Consider the following 21,970-nt stretch of genomic DNA (forward strand, 5'->3'; position numbering starts at 1 on the left):
CTCTATTTCGGCACGATCGTGGGAAGGTTAGCCAACTCATTTATATGAAGTTTTGCTTTTATTAGATCGAGAACATTCAATCGTTGCGTGTAGCATGCCATTTGAGTGCATCTAGTGCAGCCTAATGCCGTATATTTAATATTGCACCCTTACCTCACACTAAAAAATCGAACTTCATCGTGTTGCAATTTTGACAGTCGCCTATCGGTGCATCCGCTTCTCGTACCCAATCAATTACGTCGCGTTGGCCCACCGTTTGGACCTTTCGCTGGACGGACGCCCCAAAAACCCTGTAACCATGAATGACCGCTGCGCTGCGGTTGCGATCAAGTGCAGTTTGCTTTGCCAATATGCTTGTAGTTGGCAGGGGTAGGTGTGTTAGTATCGCGCTTTCGATGCTTAGTTATGCGCTTGTTCGTGTGTCAAGCGTGTCGGTCAAAGCAGCGTGTGCGAGGGCAACGACGATTTGGATATGGTTGGCAACTTCGCGCCATTCACTCGCGATCGGTTGCCCTTTCCAACACGCGCGAAATGAGTTCGCGAGGGAGCTATGTGTGTGTGTGAGTGGCGAAGGTTTTAACCTTGGCGCGGGAAGTTCGGTTCTGTTCGATGGACCACCACCGAGCGATGGAAGTTTGAACCCCCAAAACACTGCACTGTTTGCAGTGCACGCTACTAGTGGTGGTGCAGCAGTGTCTAAGTCGTGAACAGCTCGTGGGATGGGAGGTGGGACGGGGGGTCGCGGTGCACATTAGTCAGCCAGTCCCAGGCATTAGGCTTGGGTGACGACCCTGAGACAATGTGACCTGCACTCGGCCACGATTCGGTCTTGGGTAGGAATTTTAAGGCGGCAGGGTGAAATCACAAGGTGTTGAATGGAGCGCTACTGGATGGTGTGTGTGTGTGTTCTTCCACATGCATTAAGATGGTTTTTGGGGAAAAAGGTCAAAACTGCACTATCCCCAAAAGCGAATTGTTATCGATCATGATGTTTGTTTAAAAATTTAAAATGATCATCAAATAATCATTATTAATTACCCTTTCAATTCCGTACGCATTTTGCTTTGTTAACACTTTGTTAAACACGCACTGAACACATGAACAAAAAAAAAAACCCAAATGCTTGTAGTTTAGCAAATGCTGTGTAGCCTTTTATTTTGTTGTACCGAGGGGTTTTTGTTTTAGGTCACTTTTTGTGATGTCAAATAAAGTTTCTTTTTTTTTAAATCTGTTTACTGGTAACGCTCAACGACTTATGCTTGCAAACCATGTGTGATGTGGCTCCCAGTGGCTTCCAGGAAGTTTTGATCTTTTCGAGCTAACGCGTCGACAAATCTTCGGCGTCGGTGGCATAAAAAAACAGAAGATATCGAAGTACAACAAAAAAAGCAGCACACATGCAACAAATTTGCGCCGCTGTTGTGTGCGTAATGCGCGCGGGGTTTGCGGGATGTTGATTTGACACTTTTTTAAGCTATTCATAGATTTCATTGATTGTTGAACATGGTGCTGACAGATATTGCTTCTTCCTTTTTTTTTTGTTGCATTTTCGACAAGCCCTTTTTGCATGATGAGGTATGCAACTTTTGCTTTTGCTGGTTGAATGTGCTGTTTTTCCCAATTTTTGATTCACCTTGATCGATTTTTTTGCACTATTTTTGGTGCGCATTTGTCGTTTCGTTTCGTTTGCCGGCCAACATGAAAAACAATAACAAACGTACGCAGTTGATGTGCGTGCAATTAAAGCAAAACTGCAGTTCCTAGAACTGATTTAAGTGAATACAAATATCGCCAACTTATACCTACATTGAACCCAATACCTTTGCCGATTGAAACGTTAAACGTTAAAGGCTAATTGATGTGTGTGTGTTTTTTGTTTTAATTTCTTGCTTTGCTTTATCGGCTAATGAACTTTTGCATCTTGCATGAATCGCACGATCGCGTGGCATCTTCGAATGGACGATAGGTTTCTTGGGGGCGCAGTGTGTTGGGAGTTTCGGTCGGTCTTATCATCGGACTGCAGTGTGCCCTTTCGCTGGAAAAGACGCTTGTTATCATCGTTATCATCTGGTGTCTAGTGTGTCATAAAGTTTTCGGTCAGTTTGGTATTTGGTTTGGTATAATGAAAACAAAAAAAACTGAGGGAAACGACGACAACTGATAAGGCAAATATTGCAACATGCGTTTTTGAAGCGTTAATGCAAGTTTTAGGCCATTTTTCTTACCATAGGAATGCTTTTACACTTGTCATTTTGTTGTGCAAATGTGATTTAGGTATATTTTTGCAATTAAATTTGAAAACATTGATGATAATTTGCACTACAAACTGTTTTACGGCATGTTTTGGTGGTCATCAGCTAGCGCGATCCTCCCTTCATTGCTCAAACCAATCTTATCTTAATTGGACACCTGTTTTCTATTGGATTATATCTGTTGTTATCTGCGCTGGTGTTGCCTGCCTGATAACAGTGACACAATTCGACCGTTGGGACTTGCACTCTCTGGCAATGAAAGCTTCTTTCATAAGCAATATCATAAACCCCATCGAGCCTCATCGTTTCACAGCGCTGTATTATAATTGATTAAAGCAAAAGTGCACACCAGTGCATGCAGCACGGTGCACGCGCGTCATCTCGCTGCTGTAGGTTAGCTTATCAAGCGTGGTGCGTTTTGGTTGATCAGTCTAAAGTCTGTTCGAGAAGCGATTAGAAGCGATCGTGAACCCGCCTGAACTGTCCTGTCTGGGACGGTACTGGACGTAGGCTGGAGTGTAATGTTCGGAAACTAATCCCAAAACATTACTGGAAATTGTCTCGATGTTTCGATTCCGGATGGAATGGAATGATTTATGAAGGCTAGACAGATGCTTCCGTCACTGTGTGCTTCACTGTACTACACCGGATCGGATCGGATTGGGTCCCGCCAGATGGGTCCCGCCTAAAGATCGTGATTGCGTGACGACCTTCGGCCGTGCTGTGGGAAAAGGAAATGGGTGGCAGTCTAGCAGCAGCAAATACTGATTAGCCCGGAACATTAGGTTGTGAAATGTGTCGCCGATTTTTTGTTTTTCTTTTACGGGGCTAATGCTTTCAAAACCCACCATGTTCTGTATGCACAGAATCACAGTCCCGGGCAGAAAGGTTTGTAATTAAAAAAACCTCAAAACGTGATCGTTCCGCGGCGGTTGTTCGGCGAAGGCGCATTGTTCTTATCAAAAATGATTCTTTTTTGCCCCTTTGCTTGCTGATGAGGAGGTTCCCGTTTGATGTTCTCTGTTTCATTTGTTGTGAAATTCTCGTATATTACGAAATTGATCTTAATTGCTTTGTCGTAATTAGCTTTTTATTTTCATTTGTTTTATAGTTTCTGGCTTTTACAATTTATTGTCATTGTTGATCTAATTTCTCTTCACTTAAGCACACTGTAGGGTGTTTTTTTAGACAAGAATCTTGACCTGCAAGAACTAAGTGTGATGTAAGTTATCAATGTTTCAGCAAGGAGCCTTGTTTCGTGAATTGTGAAATAATTATCAATACGCTCTAGTTGTTGTTGATTCATTATATTATTCTTTGATGTCCATGCGTGTCGGTTTTTTGTTGTTGTATTCTTGAACCAGATGTTTGTTCAGAAGTGTTTTTGCTGTTGTCCAATTATGTATTTCTTGTTTTAATACACATGGAAACGTTGTACTACAGTAGATTACAACGCTTCCACTTGTTTCCAATTTGATTCTAAACTAGCATTTTACTATTAAAAATAATAAATAAGTAATTTCCATTACAATGGCACATTTCTTTAAAAGATAGACTGGAAAACAAATTAAAAAAAATCACAGACCCTAAGACACGAAACCTACTCAATCTTTAGTGATGCGATACTTTGGCAGACCGGTTGAAGAAATTTGATTTGTGGGCCAACATTGCTGAGAGAATGTTTTCAAAAACCAATAGGAAAACAAAGCAAAAAAATAGCACAGCCAACACAGACGGATCGAAGCCGGCAATCCTTTTTTCCGTTCTTGGAATTGTTTTCAAAAGCAATATTCTCGGGAAATGTGAACTCTCCCTCTGTCTCTCGCTCGCCTATCGCTGGCGCCTATGCCGCCAGTGTTGGTGGCCTGTGGGATCAATCATCCATTTAATTGATTTGAATTTTGTTTGTGTAGGGCGATGGATGCGAGCAAAAAAAGGGATTCCTAAAGACTGCAAACCAGAGTGGCCCTCTGGCTGATGGTGGTGGTGGTGTTGGTGGTAGTAGTAGTAGTAGCAGTAGTAGCTCATCAATTAGCATAGTGCTTTTATAACCCACCCCGAGAAAGGGAAACCTGTTTAAATTTTGTAAAGAATAGATCGACATAGAGCGTGTAGCGCTTGGAAAGGGTAGAATAATTTAAATTTTTGTAGCTTTTTGTACATTTTATTAGGCATATTTTTTAAATCATTTCGGCGTTATTTCTTTGCCGTTTATTTTACCTCTTTAAGAAGCATTTAGCTCTTTCAATATTTACAACAGATTTTCTTAATCAATGTTGCCTCCGAGATACGTTGTTAATGAGGATCGAAAAGAATTCGCGTGTATTGAATTTCTGCGAGTTTTTTTTTGTATTTTTTTGTGAGTCAGCGGTAGATTTTAGACACCAGATTCATTATTTTTTATATGATTCTAACTGCAGATTACCAATGTGTACCTTTTTGTAGTTTTGTAATAAGTGTGAAATGTAGAGTACATGTACGATTACTATTAGGAATGCCAATACGTTCGTAGCGTTTTGATGTTAGATGTTGCCACTTGTTTGTTTGTTTAGTCAGGTAATGGCTCTATTTCACTAGAGTTTAACGCTTTTTTTGTTGTTGAGGGAAGTTCTTGCTTTATAATGGACAATTTGAAGGAAATCTACCGTAGACCATACTATTTTAGTGGAAGTTTGGTATGGTAGTTTATGCCTGTTTCCTAACTGAAGTAACTTGTCGGATGTGGTTTGAATTGGAACAGTGCTCTCCAACCTTTTTAGGATTACGTACCACTTTTGAAAATTGAAAATGTGCAATTAATTGTTTAGTACAGGGACCTCCAAACTTTTCAGCTCGCGGGCCGCATTGCTTCAAAAATAACTATATTGAGGGCCATTTGACGCTACCTTTAAATGATGAGTGAACGTTTAAATCTCGTTTTTACAACAAAATACTCGTTTTTACAACAAAATACTAACGATACTAATACAGTTTCGTGTTACTAAAGCTTGATTTTTGTCTAAGAAAAGTAAAAAATACATTTTTATTTGAATATGTCATAATAACGTAATATTTATTTTAACTCTGGCAAAGTCATCGTGGGCCGCATTATAAGCTCTTGAGAGGCGCATGCGGCCCGCGGGCCGTAGTTTGGAGACCCCTGGTTTAGTAGATTAAGAACAACAGATTTTGATCAAACAACTGATTTAGAAGACGAAGATCGCTACAAAGTGTCACAGAAATGTGAAGATCCTGAACAAGCACTTTATGAAGACACTTGTAGTATCTCGTCCTAAGTCATTTCCCATGGATAACACGCAATGGAAAGTCTCATACGAACAGAAGGCGAGCGACAACGAACTCCGTTTGTTCACTTGTGAGCAACCTGATCTTTCGGTACCTGTAAAAACGTTCTATAGAAACATTTAAATGGGAAAGTACTAGGATCCGACCCACTGTACATATGGAGGACTTAAAAATAACATAAATCTTTGATTAACAACACTTCGGACTTCTTGGTATGCCTAGTGCTAAAAGAAAACTCTTCCATAACGTGAACAAAATTAAACGACCACTTCATTTCAGGTGGACACGTTTAAACCTTTTTCTTGTTGTTTAACCACCATCGTTTAACCATGGCCACAACGAACTAGGGCTCTGGGGGAAGTCTGGGGAGTCGGGGAAACAGCTTCACCACCGCACGACCTGAAAGGCGTAGGAAGGTTAGAATGCACGAAAAGGAGAGGGCAATGTGTAATTACACTCTTATACATAAACCATATGCAAGTACTCTAGCCGTGTATGTGTTAGGGATGTGTTTTTTTGTTGTGCGTGTGTGTCTGCTTCATGGTTATTATTACTCCGGGATTACTGCCGCGTTTTCATTACGCGACCGCCCGTGTCTGTATAGTGACACGGTAGCCACTGTAACCGTTTGTTGGTATATAGTTGCCATTGTTCGGGCATGTACCTGGTGTGTATGTGTGTGTCTCCTTTTTTTGACTAATTTTTCTGCCGTCCTACAAACGGCCTACGACATAACATTAGCATGGCCGCCGCCGGTCGGTCGGGCAGCGTTCAACAAGCAACAACCGACCAGAGCCGCGCAACCTGCACTTGGGCTGCGTAGTCGTCAGGGGGAAAAAAGCATGCGTTTAATCTTGATAGTTTGTACGGTAAAATGGAGACAAAAAAGAAAGGACAGCAAGCATGAAGTGCATATAGGGACAAACACGGCGTAAGTGAAGTATTGATCGTTCACCTTTGCAAGATGATCGTTAGCCGTTGATTAGCAACGGGATACGATGAGATGTGCAGCCTTTATATTAATCGCATACTGATCTTCTTTTTTTGTCCACTTGTATCGTAAGTTATTATTCAAATATTTTAATTATGGCAAGGGCGTGGCAAAAATTTGAATATTCTCTCCTTCTTTTTTGGCATTTCCATTCGATCGTACAACGGCAAAGGCAGTGGTTTTGGGAGTGCAATTTTTTGTGTACTTCTTCTAGCGTTTCAACTTGCCAAAAATAAAACTCCCCAATAACCCGTTACATCAGCGTCACCCGGAGGCGTTTTTTTATTTTTTATTTTTTGTTCTCTCTCTCTCTTTCTCTTTGGTGGCATAGTGTCCCATTTCTTGCGGCCGTCCCGAAACTTTCGAATCATCTTTCGGGATGGGAAGAAGGATCCTTTCTAATTTCCCATCTCCACCCATTCTGCGTTTGACTAATTTTTCTACACGTTGTGTGTATCGCTGTGTGTGTGTGTGTGTGTGCTTCTCATTTTTTGCGCCACTTTCTGTGCTCGATTTCGAGTGCAGCCAGCCTCCCAAAAGACAGCTGCCTGCGGGCGCCCATGAGCAGGATAAATTAGTCCGTACCAAACCCCAAAAGCTCAGGCCGTGTTTAAGACAGGCATGCTTTTTTTCTTCTTCTAATTCTCTCCCACTCTCTCTCTCTCGCCTTCTCCTTTCGCTTGGTTGATGCCACTTCTTCATTCGTCACCCACCGCGTTCTGGAACGAAAATCGGGCCAGTATAGAAAAGGAACGATAGAAGAAGAAGAAGAAAAAAAGCAGACCCCAAAGGCTCCAATTTCCACCCATTCAATCGGGGAGGGTTGGAAATAGAAACGGGGGTTAAGGGCAAGTGGAAAGAAAATTCGCGGAAGACGAGACAAGATCGACCGTTAGTGTGAGCCGGCGGCGTCGGCGACCGTGCTTTGTGGTTGCGCCATAATTTCGCCAAACTTTCGCGGCGCTATGTAGAGCCGTGTGGCGTGCGTTGGTCGGCTTCTCGGAGGTCGAAATAGAAAACAAAGCAAAAAAAAAACGGCCAAAGGTGCAACCGAAACAGTAAACAAACAGTATCCGGGTGAAAGAAGAGGGGTGTGTAAAGGAGACGCAAAACCACGAAACAAAAAATGAGTAAAAATTCGCAATAGAACCACCTTTTTTTTGGCGAACCGGCTAGCTGGGAGGGATGGGTTGCGTTGGCGAACGATATGAACGGGACAACGGAAGTGGAAGAATTGGCACACATTTTTTGTTGTTGTTTCGGACATTTTTACTGTGTGCTCCGACTCCTCTGCACCGTTCTTGTTTGATGGCTTTGGACCCCATGCCTGCAAGTCGATAGAAAGCTAGACGTTCGATCAAATCAAACCCGCGCTAACCATCGCGCCAAACCAAAGCCCCGAACAGCGAAGAAAGGCCACAAGAAACAAAAACTTACCGATCAGGTTTTGGTTGATAGGTTTTGTTTTTTTTTTTGGCAAAAAAGTCTTAATCTTACCCAGGGTCGTCGTCGGGGTTTGTTTTAGTTTCTCTTTGGTTCCAGATTTCGCACACAGAGTGAGACGAAATTTGCAACTAATATTTTGGATTTCTGCAAAACCCCGTTATGATCGCCGAAAGCTTAGTTTTGCGTGGCCTTTGAATGAGTTTGAAATAAAATTTGGCCAATTCATAAATTTGGCCACACTCGCACACTATCTTTATGATAGGCACGTTTGGACATTAACCTAAATGAAGTGAATTTGATTATGGTTGTAAGTAAGTTTTGGCATTCGGTTAAAGCGTTTAAAGGTTTAAATTGATAGAGCAATTTTTTGAGGCTGTAAACGGGTGAAGAACTCGTTTGAGCTTCCAAAAATTGGACATCTTCGAAATTCCAACGGACTTGGCGACCCTTAGCTTGGATTTTGGGTACACCAACCGGGGTACCGTTTGCTGACGATTTGTTCATGGAAGTAGAGTATTTACCTCCGATAGCTCAATTTGTACAAACACTTCTTGGCATTGACCTGACTGGCTATATACTTTAATTCTCTACTTTTTTTTAAAGCCAAAAAAGCACCTTCAAAATAATGCAAAAAAAAAAAACCCATGCTAAACCCAAACAAACGATGACGATATGTGTGGTTGATGAAAAATGCTCAAAAAAGCGAACGAATTGGTGATGGAAACAAGGCAAGGCAAAGGCCATTCGAATGGTGCTAAGGTGCTAAGAGACCTGCTACTGCTGCAATAGATTCGATTGGACCAATACACCGTCAGGCTTCGGGGTTAATATCGGTACGAGGTTGGCATGATTTGTCCGCCGGTAGCACAAACACTTGACCCCTTCAGGTGACACTGGTTGGGACGGAGGGGGTTGGTGAAGCGAAGCGTCTAAGGCCTCGGAACTGGCAGACCTCGCGACCAGCTGTACTGTTGTGTGGTCGTCGTAGTGCAAACAGAGACCAGAGTGGTTAAGTGTTTGTTAGATGCGTCGCCTGCTGCTGCTGCTACTGTCAACTGGTGTGTAGTAGCCGTGGTCATGAACCGAGAAAAGTGAATGTATTTGTTGTGTCGCCTACTGCGTGTGTGTGCTCGCGCGCGATAGGTGTTAGGTGGTTAGGAAAACAACAGCTCCGGTACGCACTGTTCCGGAGAGTGTTTGGAGTAAATAAGGAATATAGTAAATTTGCAAGGTTTTTTTTGTAAATAAATTGCATTGATAGTTACATCAACTATCGTTTTTGCAAAACTGCAGAGTGCATCCATCCGGAACAGCAGCAAAGAGCGTGATGTGATGATGACCGTCAGTCAGATTTATCTTCACACATTCGTGTGTGTGTCTTGCATTGTTGTTTGGTTGTTCACGCCACCAAGACAAACTCCCTCCCTTTGCTTTTGGCAAGCACTTCGCCGGATTGCCCGTCTAGCGCGAAACGTGTGCCGGACGACACGCTCATTTTACGAATGGAGTAAAACTGTGCGTTTGAAGGTCGTTGGAGGTCTCTTGCTGAGGGCTCCTCAGCTTCGCTTCTTCGCCTCGCTTACACAGTTGTCTCTCGAGCTAAGCGAGCAACAAAAAGGAGAGAAAAAAACCTCAAGCTGGGGTCATCGGGGAGAAGTATGTTACGCTATATGTTGGCGGGTGATTTAAGAGCGGGGCAGTAGGGTACGTAAAAAGCGTCATAATAAACGGAACGAAGTGGCGCGTATGTACGGTTTGGTTGTAGGGTAGCTCTCGCGAAGGGGGGGTACTTGGTTGGTAAAACGGCATTTGTAGATGGTTAATTTTGATGAGTTTTTTTTGCTGATTTGTTTTTTCTTCTCTTTAAGGGTAGGTTTGATAGAAATTGATGACCTCTGGGTTGAAATTGTTTTAAACCTGTTTGTTGAACTATGCCACAAGAGCGCTTTGTGTTTTTTCACTCATGCTACTTGATATATTTTACGAAATAAGGTTCACCATCGTACTGTTTATTCGTGTAATGTCTCAATCATTGTTAACTTATTGCGAACCATCATAATTAATTTCGATTCGCACTTGCTTCCGAACCGTGTGCAATGGCATGTGTGGAATGCACCGTAATGTTTCACCCACTTAATGCTGCAAATGAAATAATTACGTATCGGTCTCTTTTCTCCTTGTGCCGCTTGTCGAGGGTTTTGTTTTGGCATCGAATTCTTCGCTGTAAATAGAGCAATTCATTCCACTTGTTGGATGTATGCTTGTTTTTGCTTTTTCCGTTCTGTTTCACACCGCGTTTGGACAGCAACTGTTGCCATTCCAATTTCAGAGGCATTCATAGTTTTTCGTGCGCGTTTTCTCAATTCACAGGACAATTATATCGTGGAAGAGTTTTAGATTGAAAATTTGCTATTTATTGATAAATAATCTTTTATTTTTGTACTTTCCTTGCAGGTGCAACCGTGGTGTCCTGGCGAGTAAATAATCAAGAACAGTTGTTTGTAAGGTGAGTCATATATAAATTGCACTACGAGATCGAAGAGAATGTTACTTGCATTACCCAAAACATTGCAAATAGATACGCAAGCTATTTGCAACGAAACTTATTTTTTTCTTTAAACTGTCAACATTATAATGAAAATCGAAGGCCCGGTAATGTGTATTGACGCTTCTACACCTACTGACAATCGGTTCACGATGGCGTGTAGTGTGATCTGGATCGTTAATGTCTAATGAATGGGTCAGAACGTATAGTCCCTTTCATCAATGTTAATATTTGCCAGCAAATTTACAGCATCGATATCGCTTGTTAACACGTTTGCCACAAATGAGGAGATACTTCTCGTCTGTGTTCTAATGAGGATAGTCTTAACAACAAGCATCTAGCATCATAATCTGGCATCTTAACGCGTCAAGGAAGAAGGGTCGAAGGGTTAATCGAGTGAAACGCCTTTACATTGATTCAATTTGATCCATCCAAACCAAGGACTGTGTAGGAACGAGGTCAAGTAATGTAGAACGATTTGACAAGTAGCCAAAAGTTTGTTACAGCAGTTTGACATCTGAAAGCCCTTTTCGATTCAAATTTTAATTATGATTTTAATGATAAAGCGGGCTGTTAATCGCAATAAAATTATTAATTATTTAATAAATTTTATAGGAAGAGTATGGATGCCTCTAGTAGTAATACATTTTTGAATGTATGATGAATTTTCAAGGGCTCTCTGCTGTCAGATGGCAACTAAGATGGCCAAACCGATTTTGGCTAATATTTGACCTCTTTCCTGCACAGTCCTTGATCCAGACTTTAGAATTGGGACAAGCAAATGAATTGAATTCGAGAATCAGTCTCATTAAAGCGATAGATATGCACCAAATGTTTGCAATTGACTGTATACTAGTCATGGGTAAAGATGGCAAAAATCCGGAGTCCACCCCGATCCGACTCCAATAAATTCGGAATCGACTCCAGAAGGTCGGTCCGTGCTGCAATATCCGGAGTCGTTCGGAATCGTCCGAAATGGCCCGGAGGCGCTCGAAGTTGGAGTCGTCCGGAGTCGTTCGGAGTCGTCCGGAGTCTTCTGGAGTCGCCCGGAGTCGTTCGGAATCATTCGGAGTCGTTCGAAATCGTCCGGAGTCGTCTGTAGTCATCCAGAATCGGCTGCAGACGGAGTCATCCGGAGTCATCTGGAGTCGGCCGAAATCGACTTGTATAGGAAGTGCACGCGCAAAGAGAAAGAAAAAAAAACACAACGACAGGAAATGTCTGATCACAAGCACATTAAACCACACGACTCCTGTTGACTCCGACCAACTCCGATTCCGAACGACTACGGACGACTCCGACGACTCCGAACGACTCCGAACGACCCCGGATGACTCCGACTCCGGGCGACTCCGGACGACTCTGAACGACTCCGGGCGACTCTGGACGACTCCGACACCGGGTGGATCTAGTGGTCCCATATTTCCGGATTCGGAATCGAACTAACAATATTCGGAGTCGGATCGGAGTCGTGCGTGTGCTCCATATAGCACATCACTACTGTATACCTAAAAGACTGTAATATTCATGCAGGATGATCGTGCCCATTTACTTGACGCAAGAGATTTGTTTGCTCATTCTATACCAATTACCTTTTCACCATATATATTATGTGTATTTGTTTTACTAAGCAATACAACATTGTAATGCTTTTATTATTACTGTGTTTCGTATAGATGGTTATAGCTACAATTAACAGTGATACATCACGAAACATGATTAATTGTACCCCTATGCTATTGAATGGCAATAGCAAGAGAAGCAACAAAAAAATCAAACCTTCAAACTTGTCATCACTAAATGCCAACATGAAAAGGTTTCATCGGTCATTTGAAACACACGCACAAAAAACATACACACTTTTGTTCATCCCTTTCAACCTCGAATGATTTTTAATTCACCGCTTCATACATCTATGACACCTGGCCGTACAACGACAACAAGCGCGGAAACGGTGCAAGCAGCAGCAGCAGTAAAAATAATACTAACATGCAAAGTGTAGAAAGAAAAACAACACTCTATATCACATAAAAGTGCTAAAAAATAGCAATATCCCTCGCTTCCAGCAATAATAAGAATAATCGCCTGACGAGAACAAAGTAGAAAACGTGATTAAATTTATTATGGCCATGTGCGTGTGTGTTTGTGTGGCAGTCGCGCGTTTTTATACCCTTTGCCCCACGATCCTTTCCGGTACTTCCTCCACCATTGCAGGGGGGTGGCATGGTTTTTTTGTGCCCCCTTTTTCCCGCACTCCCACCGGTCCCGACGATGAAGGTTTGCGTTTGTTTTTTTACCCCCCCCCCTTTTTTTCTAGTTTCATTAGTGCGAGTTGTGCTTTGGGGCATGGGGCAAAACTGGAAAAAAAAAACTCTCCATCTACCGCTAACACCCCCTTTAAACCCCGCATCCTTTTTTCCCCACACCCCACAGCCAGTGCTTTGCAATTTGTGCCTTCACTATCGCTTTACACAATCACTGCGCCATCGCCGTTCACGCACCGGGGCCCCACACGCACTAACGCACTGTCCTAGTCACAAAAAGGGGAGGGTAGAGTATTTGGTGGAAGTGGAGGAGGATTCGCCTTTTTTTGTTTGATTTCCCCTTGCCTCCCTCCTTCATTTTCCGGCCTTTATTTTTTCGCCCACAAAGTCCATATGTGGCGGGCGGAAAAAGGATGCGAGCATGTGGAAAGCTTTTTTCCACCAACACGCACCTACCCATGCCATAAGTCCCAGAGTCCATAGTTGTAGGGGCAGGGGCAGGGGAAGGTAAGCAAGGCAAATCGGTGTGTTGTGGTCATCGTTTGGCTGTTGCCATTGGTTAGGATGCGATTTTTTCCCCCGTTTCGTTCCAACGTATGCTAAACTCGCCCCTGGTGGTCGGGCAGGACGAGACAAAGGGGGTTGGGATGGAGGGGGGGAGTCTGTGGGGATGTGGTTCGGGGCACGTTGGTTTGGTTAGGTTATGAATTGTGATCCTGCCGGCACGGGATTGATGAGTGTACGGAGTGGAAATCGCTGGAAAAGCGCTTTCCCAGACACCCCATTCTTTTTAAAAGCTGGGAAAGCTGGGAAAGCTGGGTCGTAGTGGCTGGGGGGGTTTGTTCATTTGGTGCATATTTGAGCTAGTGCAAACTTTGGATCCGATTTTTTCACAGCTGCCTCAGTTGGCTATCGTCTACACTCTCTGTATCATTTGATGCTGCGTGCTGTATTAGGTCCCTGTGTGTGTGTACAGTACAGTCGTTATCAATCTTGGTGGTGCTTCAGTTCTTTCAACCATCCCGAAACTCGATACGCTTACTCTTGGGTGTACCCGAATGGGGAAACAAAGAACGGCAAAAATACACTTTAAACCCCGACACGTGCTGAAAAAAGTGCTTCCAAAACACGAAACACGAATTCAAATCACGCATCTTCGGACACACGTTGGTTTGATGAGTGTATCATGTAAATTTGACCGATTGGAAGCAGTTAGTTACTTCACGGGAGGAAAACCGTACCCGAAAAAACGCTTCAATGAGCAAACAAAACATTGCACTGTTTTTGAATTTAATTAATTTCGCTTCAAAAAAGGTAAATTTAAATACATTTGATTGTTCTCTGTAAGCGCAGAGAGAAAGAGCTTTGCCCCGGTTAAACTGATTGATTTTAAAATAAAACGTTAAAAATAAAGCATCGAATTACGCATTTTCAAATCAATTTCAAAACGAGCACTACTAAAATCCCTCCCCACTTCACACCTCACACTGCATGGTATTGGTAATTTTTCATCAAATCCTCCGTTCATGCATGCATCCCATGATCAAGCAGCATAAGCGGCAAACAGCTAAACAGCGACAGACAGACAAAGAACAAACCGCGAACAACGCAAACCCAGGCGTGTACTTTTAATTCATGCTCCATGGTAAACTGTTTCATGTGGTTGAGGCGAAGTGTGTGTGTGCTTTTTTTGCTTTTTTTGTTATAGTGCATGGTACATTGTCAGAATGGGAAATAGATGCGTATTCTGAATTTTAATGGTTTTTTGTGTAGTTATATTTAAAATCACCATTATAACCATGTTTTTCTTCCTCTGTTGCTCCCTATCTCCCCAATACTTCCACCGCAGCAGCAAAAATAAATTTAAAAAAAAACCCACTATGCTCGAGCGATTTGTTATGTATTGTGGTTAGAGGCTGGAGGGATTTTTTTTCTGGTGCCACTGGCGGTCACTATTATTGCGCTGAATTTGCGAACCAGCCGCGCGAACCGTGCGAGCGGTGTGGTTTTTGGCGTTGCTGGGTGGGTGTGGTGTTCTAGTAAATGAGGTTTGTTCCGGGGTGTAAAACCAGACTCGACCGCGGCAGTACTACCTAACGGGTACACAGACACACACACAGTGCCAATGTGCATAAATAGATCTGGTTTACTGTGCGTGGTTGACAGCCTCATCCTAACGCCATATATAATCAGCTCATGTTTTGCTGAAAAACGCGACAGAATCTCACTTTTATTTACCATCCTGTCTAGCATAACTTTTTTCTCCCTGTTGGCGTTTTTATTCTATTCTGAAAAAACTAAAAACTGATGGCTTCATTTGAAAAAAAGCACATACGGAGCACAAAACAAATCAAAAGAGAGGGGGGAAATATGGCTAAGCTCAATGTTGTATTAATTTATTCTCTCGCTCCGATGCGATATCGATCAAATTCGCCGCTGAATTGACTGATTGCAACCTTTGCAAGGGCGTGAACCATATATGAAAATTACAGGTAATACTGTATAACATTATGTTGATATCTCTATTTTTGTATTATTTATCCAGAGCCTCTACACAAGGACTTGGAGATTGGTGATGGTTCTGGTACATAAAGATCATTTGCTATTTAGTAACAGATTACTTTCTCGTTTATTAGGGCTGTTCTAATCTCCTTAATTGTTGCTCTGTTTTTAGCCTTAATAAGGTGCCTTAATTTTGTGACTCAACTGTCCGCCAGTCAAAGCATTAATTCCAAAATGCTAATTTAATTTTCATATTCGATAGACTGTTTTCACCAGCCTCTGCTCACTGTTTTGTTTCATTATTTGACTTTTTTTTTCCTTTAACGATCAAGACGTAATCTTCATAGTTAATTGCCTTAATTAGTGCATGAGTCTGGTTCAGATTTTTATCAATATTCCAATTTTGGTAACCCTTGTGGTGATATAAACTGTGTTAAGAAGTGATTTTGGGATGTTCAGTTGATCGTGACAGTTTTGAGAGTGGAGTTCAACTTAAACTCAGCTATTGACATAGTAAAGGTAAATGAGTAATGTGCTTAAATACTTCATTATTTAAAATTTATGCTAACATTGGGGTCCTTTCCGTTTTAAGTTGGTAGCCTGTCAGCTGTTTGCATGGTATAGCAGTTTTCGAGTAGCTATCAAAGTGGGTATAATATACAGATGGGCTTATCCCAAGGTGTATGAATTTAGAAGGCTGATTTTTATCGCTTCTGTTTCTGAATGAAGATTTTAAGAGTGTTTTGTGTATTCGTTAAGCCCCAACAGGGCTTTTTTGAACAAAAATTTTCACCCATCTTGTCAAAAAGTGATATTCAAATTTGGTTATAAAAAACTTGCATTGAGACCATCTGGACTACATACACTTTGATTCTGGATTCCATCACCAGATCTCTTTACAGGGTTCCCCACGATTTATTGGTTTATTCCCATCAATTTTTGGTACGTTCCCATATTTTTTTGGTGCGTTGCCACGATTTTTTGGTCGTTTCCTAGAATTTTTTGGTCCAATTGTATTGATATCCAATCGGAAAATACCAATAAATTATGGGAACGAACCAAAAATCTATGGGATACGATCAAAACATCGTGGTAACGCCTTAAAAAATCATGGTAACTGACCAATAAATCATGGGTAACCCTGTAATGCACCTTGGGATAAATGTAAACACCGCCTTGTTTTGCAATTTTTCGAGCAGGTACTCGAATCTAATTCTAGCTTAGAGGCTAGAATAATCTAGGCAGAACATCGCAAGCTAGTTTTGTGTGTGGTTTTGTATGGAGTGTTTACATGATTTCAGCCTCCAACTGTCAAACTCCATTCAAAAAATGACTAGAATCGTAATGGGGCCCCATTCATAATTTTGTACAGTGTAGGAATTTATACCAAAACTCTAAAGCGGGTTTTGGCTTTCAGTGACTTACTGATTACACATAGCAGGATAGTCACAGTCCTACGTATGGGGGGGCACGATCAATTCGGGACTTGAACCCATGACGGGCATGTTGTTAAGCCGTACGAGTTGACGACTGTACCACCAGACCGGCCCAATGTCGTAGGCATACATTTATTAAAACATTCCAACTCGAACTTAAACTCGCTAACCATTGCGAACCAACCAAGATAAAGAACAAATTACACCCAACAGTGTCCAACATGCACCCAGGCCCGTTATCGGACACTTTTCGGCAGACGGTTTTCCTATTTTTTCCGGGCGTTCTCACCCCCACCGATATCCTTTCAGTGGACAGAGTTTCTTTTATTTTCGCCCTCCTCTCCTCCACTTGCATTGGCACATAAAATGTGCATCTACCGGTGATGCCACTGCACCAAATCGAGCCATTTTGTGCAACCATTTTCCTCCATTTTCATTACCAACGTGGCGCGCCATGTGGAGTTTTTTTTCTTCAGTTTTTGGTTAGTATCCTTTCATCCTGCTGCTGTACCACGTTCTCCTTTTTTTTGCTTCTTTAGTTTTCTGTATCCCCACTACTACCTCTCCACCGGCCAGGGATTGTTCGTTAAAAGCAAACGCGAGCGAAATTATACCGCTCCGCACCGGGGACGATAGGACGAACGTGGGCCGTGGACGAGGCTGATGAGAAATCGTTGTACGTTGCACACAAAAAAAAGTACCTAAAAGATGACCAAAGGATAAGGGATAGCATACGAAAAAAAAATACCGCTGATAGTGACGGGTTGGTAGTGGAAAAAAAATGGAGTAAAAGGGGCGAGTGTGGGTTTGGACAAAGTTTGGCACAAAAGAATGAACGCGAATACGCGCGCGGCAGCATTCAACTTGCGGCAGACAGTCCGGGGCAATCCGCGCGCGGATCCGCGGACGCGCAGTATGCCTCCATTCTTCCGGCTCCATCCTTGCATCCTTATTACGCCGGTGGCTCCCTCTAGCTGGGCACGTTCCTTTTTGTATGTTTTGCATACCCTTTTCCCTATCGCAGCCCTACACGTCAGTGTTTCTAGTGGCGCTCCGTTTCCAACTTCGCGAGGATGTGTCTGGTAGTGGTTGTTGGTGGGTTTTTTTTCTCAAAAAGGGACACAGGTTTCCACAGTGATAAGTTCATCGAGCGCGCGTTGTTTTCGGGAAATAATTATTAAAATAGCCTCACGTTACTTCAAAGCACTGGCGGCGATCAGTTTGCTCAGTAGTGTTGATATTCAAAGCACTTCGTTGGAGAGAAAAAGTAATTATTTAAAATAATATTAAAAGGCAACTTTTGTATGAAATTTATCCTTATTTTATCCTTAAAGCTTTTTTTTTAGTTCTACCTATTTCATTTTCTACCTATTGTGAGTATGGCACTGTAACTTCGAGCGTTTTCGGTACATAAAGCCGTTTTGTCGATTATTTTATCAGCCGCGTCCGCCGAGCGGCCAATCCGACCGGACAAATTTCCAAAATAGACGACTAAAACGCGCGCACAATCGATGTCTCCTGCCACACTAGCCATTCGGCGAAAAAAAAAAGAAAAACGAGCAAAAAGAAAAGAATATTTGCCCGAACAAAAACAAAAAAAGGCAGAATATTTCCCAGCCCCGTACGGTGTACGCCGCCCCGTTTGCTAATGAAAGTGATGGAGAGAGGCGTATAAAAATAAAAGAACACCTTCACATGACTCTCTCTCTCGGTTCATCCGTGGCACTACTGCTGCTGCGGCTGCTGCTGGCTGCAGTTCAGCAGCAGGAGGGGCCGGTGCGTTCCAAGGGTGAGAAGTGGGAAGAAGGAAGCGACCATCAAAGGGCTGGGTAAAAGAAAGGTGGCGCAACAAAAAAAATTGTAGCTGCAAACGCGCCGAGCTTGGATGCTGCCTCAGTGATGTGAAGAGGCGGTTCGTGTTTTTTCCTGCCCTGTTCTGTACGAGTACGGGTGTGTTTGCGTGTGCGTGTGTGTCTGTGTTTTAAAATTCTTTTCCTATGCGTTTTTTCTCTCTTGCATAAAAGCTTCCCGGGCTGGGTGGAGGGTTTGGTGAACGCTCGCCCCCAAAAAGGGGAAGCATTTCCTGCGGGAGTGTTTCAGCAGAGTGCGCCGCTCGCCCGTACAGAACGAGAAGGATTGACGGCTATAACCAAAAAAAAAAAAGAAAAAAATAAAGGGAAAAACTCCACGCAGAGGTGTCACACAGTGAGGACTCATATAAAGGAGCCTGAGCCGAGGTTCTGTGGTGCTCGAGATGGAGCGATTTTCTTTTTCATTTTTGTCGAGTTTGGTGTTTGTTCGCTCGATGCACATTGGTGCCATGGTGCTGCAGCCGACCGGCTTTCGCGCAGGGATCAACGCAAGGACGACGAACAAGCGAACTCGGTGCGCGGAAAACCCGGCCAACGAACGCGCGCGTAAGCAGCCAGGGACAGGGAGGGACAGGGTGACGACTACTCTGCAGCGAGCGTTTCCGAGCCGAGCTGAGTCCGGGGTCCAAGTTTTTGGGGTTGCCATTTAAATTTCCATTTGTCGGGCCCGTCGGGGTTTTGGGTGGAAAGCAAGCACACGCAATAGCCAAAAAAAAAAAACAACCTTCGCTACTTGAGCCAACTCGATCAGCGGAAAGTGTCCGCATTTCTCCGTGCTGCTCCTTGCATCCGACCGGTTTGTCTCACTGAGCTTTGAGGGCATACTCTTTTTCGTTTTGGTGTTGGTTTGGTTTGAGGTTTGGTTTTTATTTTCATTCGGCCAGAATTGCATACGAAAACTTTAAATGAAATGAGTTTTCATACACATAATTGAAGTTGAAGGACGGTTTGGTGGCAAGAGGAAGAAAGCATGGGGCAGGCTGTTGGAAAGATTTGTTCCAGCAATTGTGGTGGGTAGATTGGAGTGTACAATAAGAGTTGCAATTAGTCGCGAATGAGAAAATTAAGATGAAGGAAATAAGGAAGAGAATCAAGGGGATTTTTAAGGGAAAATATTAAAAAATATTCACACATTGCTTTACATTTAAATGTTTAGCAAAGGTTCTCATAAGATGGTTCCAAGGTGGTTCAAAACCATTTCAAAAATGTTGTCTACACCGTTCTCCCTATCTGTGACATTTTCCCACTCGGATGGTCTTAACTAACCCACCCATAAGCGTCGGTAGAAATAACTTCTATCGCTGCAACTTTTCGACAGGTGGCATAACCGGTGAGCGTCCTTTTTTATTCCTAACGAAAGACTCACGTCGCTAACAATCTCTCCCTTTCTCTCTCTCTGTTTTTCTATCGCCTCTGGCGAGGATGTTGATGCCTTCCCTTTCGTTTACTGCACGTTGAACGCGCGAACCCACGATACACACCGGGAAAAAGAGTGTTTTTGGGGGAGAAAATAATATCCTAAGTTAGCAAAAAAAGTTAAAATTGATTTTTCGCTTGCCATCCTCCTGAACCGTACAACCACACACACACACACACAAACACAACCAGCCTGTCTTTGCAGCACCTTCCACAGAACGCAAGATGTTAAAGTAAACCAAAAGGAGAACAGAAGGGGAAAAAATAGTCAACACTCTGTCGCGACAGAAGCCTGCTTCGACGTGGCGACCCTTTCTTCAACTTTCTCAATGAGGCCCTTTCCGTTTTAAGTTCGTAGGCTGAAATTTCAGCCTGTCAGCTGTTTGCATTGTATAGTAGTTTTCGAGCAGCTATCTAAGTGGGTATAACATTCAGGTGGGCTTATCCCAAGGTGTATGAATTCAGAAGGTTTATTTTTATCGCTTTTGCTTCTGAATGAAGATTTTAAGAGTGTTTTGTGTATTCGTTAAGCCGCCAGAAAGCTTGTTTGAGCAAAAGCTTTCACCCGTCCTGTCAAAAGTGATGTTCAAAATTGGTTATAAAAAACATGCTATGAGACCACCTGGACTACATACACTTTGATTCTAGATTCCACCACGTAATCACTTTAATGCATCTTGGGGTAAATGTAAACAACACCGTGTTTTCGAGCAGGTACTCGAATCTAATTTCAGCCTCCAACTGTCAAACTCCATACAAAAAACTAACTAGAATCGTGAAGGGCCCCAATAACGGAGGATTGAGATGCGTAAGGTGTATAATAGAAGTATGCGTTCGGGGTTTAGGGTGAGGACATCGTGTGGTGTGGCATGGTTTGTGTTTGAAAATGGCAGTGTGTATCAATTGGTAATAGTTGCAGTGTGTCGTCGTTCGCGAACAAATGCGTAATTAGAGACCTTTTGTGAGACTTTTTAATTGCACTTTTAGTGAGCGAACATGAGCAACTAAAGGCGCTTAAGTTTCAAATGCTCCACCATGGAGTCACCTGGTGGTTAACGCATCAGAAGCTTCTTCTTGCGATCAAATTAATCAATACTTAATGGCATGGCATTAGGATTCGGAAGACTCTGAGAGAAGAAAATGATGTTAAACTTTACCAAAACCCCGACATTACGGAGACTGCCGTGCAAAAACTTCCCTTACCGTTGGGTGCCGTACCGTACACGGGAGCTTCCCCTCCTAGGCGTAGACGCTGCTTGAGACGCTGCGACAGCGTGATGTAGTGCACGGGAGTGATGTGTTGTCCGTGCCTGAGAGCTTTTTTCAGCGCCAGCATCGTTTGATGCACCACTGGAAGGGAATGAAACTTTTAACAGTAGTTGATGACGTTGACAGGTCGATGAGGATGAGCACCGATGGAGGAGCTCCAAGCGTATGGAGGAAAAGAACTAACTGCATCGAAAAGAGAGCTGTTGAAGCAAATACTTCGAGTAGCGTATATGTAAGGCTTTTGTTTGGTTGAAGTTATCCAACAAATGATGCAACAAACAAACGTTGACTGATCTACTTCAGACTGGTGTGATTTTTTCCCCCTAACGTTTTCGATGATACCAGCAGACCGATGGGAATCCAAAACACGTCCTTACATCCTGCAATTTTTCCGTGGCATGATGATGCAACTGGGATTTCTTTGACATGCAGTTCTCTCTGTACTTCTCCTTCTATCTGGCGCATTTATTGGGCGGTCAAAAGCAGAGGAAACACGATGACACACACATGAAAACTAGGCGCATCCCAGTGCAGTAGACTAGCGAGAGCGTCTACTAACAGCGCACGGGACTGATAGGAATCGAAGCTGCGAAGCGGCGGAGAGGCAAACTACATGCCAAAACCCTCCCGCATAGCGACGATAGAGGTCAAGGTAGGGAAGACCACGAAAGAAAGAAACACGATACACAGGAC

General features: G+C 43.0%; 1 protein-coding gene across 3 annotated transcripts in view; it reads left to right on the top strand.

Annotated features, from left to right (window-relative positions):
• LOC120957021 (uncharacterized) overlaps positions 1-21,970 on the top strand; it is a 50,603-nt gene that overhangs the window by 2,668 nt on the left and 25,965 nt on the right. For all 3 annotated transcript variants that reach the window (XM_049608628.1, XM_040378928.2, XM_040378927.2), the window contains exon 3: positions 10,429-10,480. In XM_049608628.1, the coding sequence (XP_049464585.1) occupies positions 10,429-10,480 (52 nt within the window). The remainder of the gene's footprint in view (positions 1-10,428; positions 10,481-21,970) is intronic.

This window comes from Anopheles coluzzii, chromosome 3, assembly GCF_943734685.1.
Source record: "Anopheles coluzzii chromosome 3, AcolN3, whole genome shotgun sequence".
NCBI classification, from domain to species: domain Eukaryota; kingdom Metazoa; phylum Arthropoda; class Insecta; order Diptera; family Culicidae; genus Anopheles; species Anopheles coluzzii.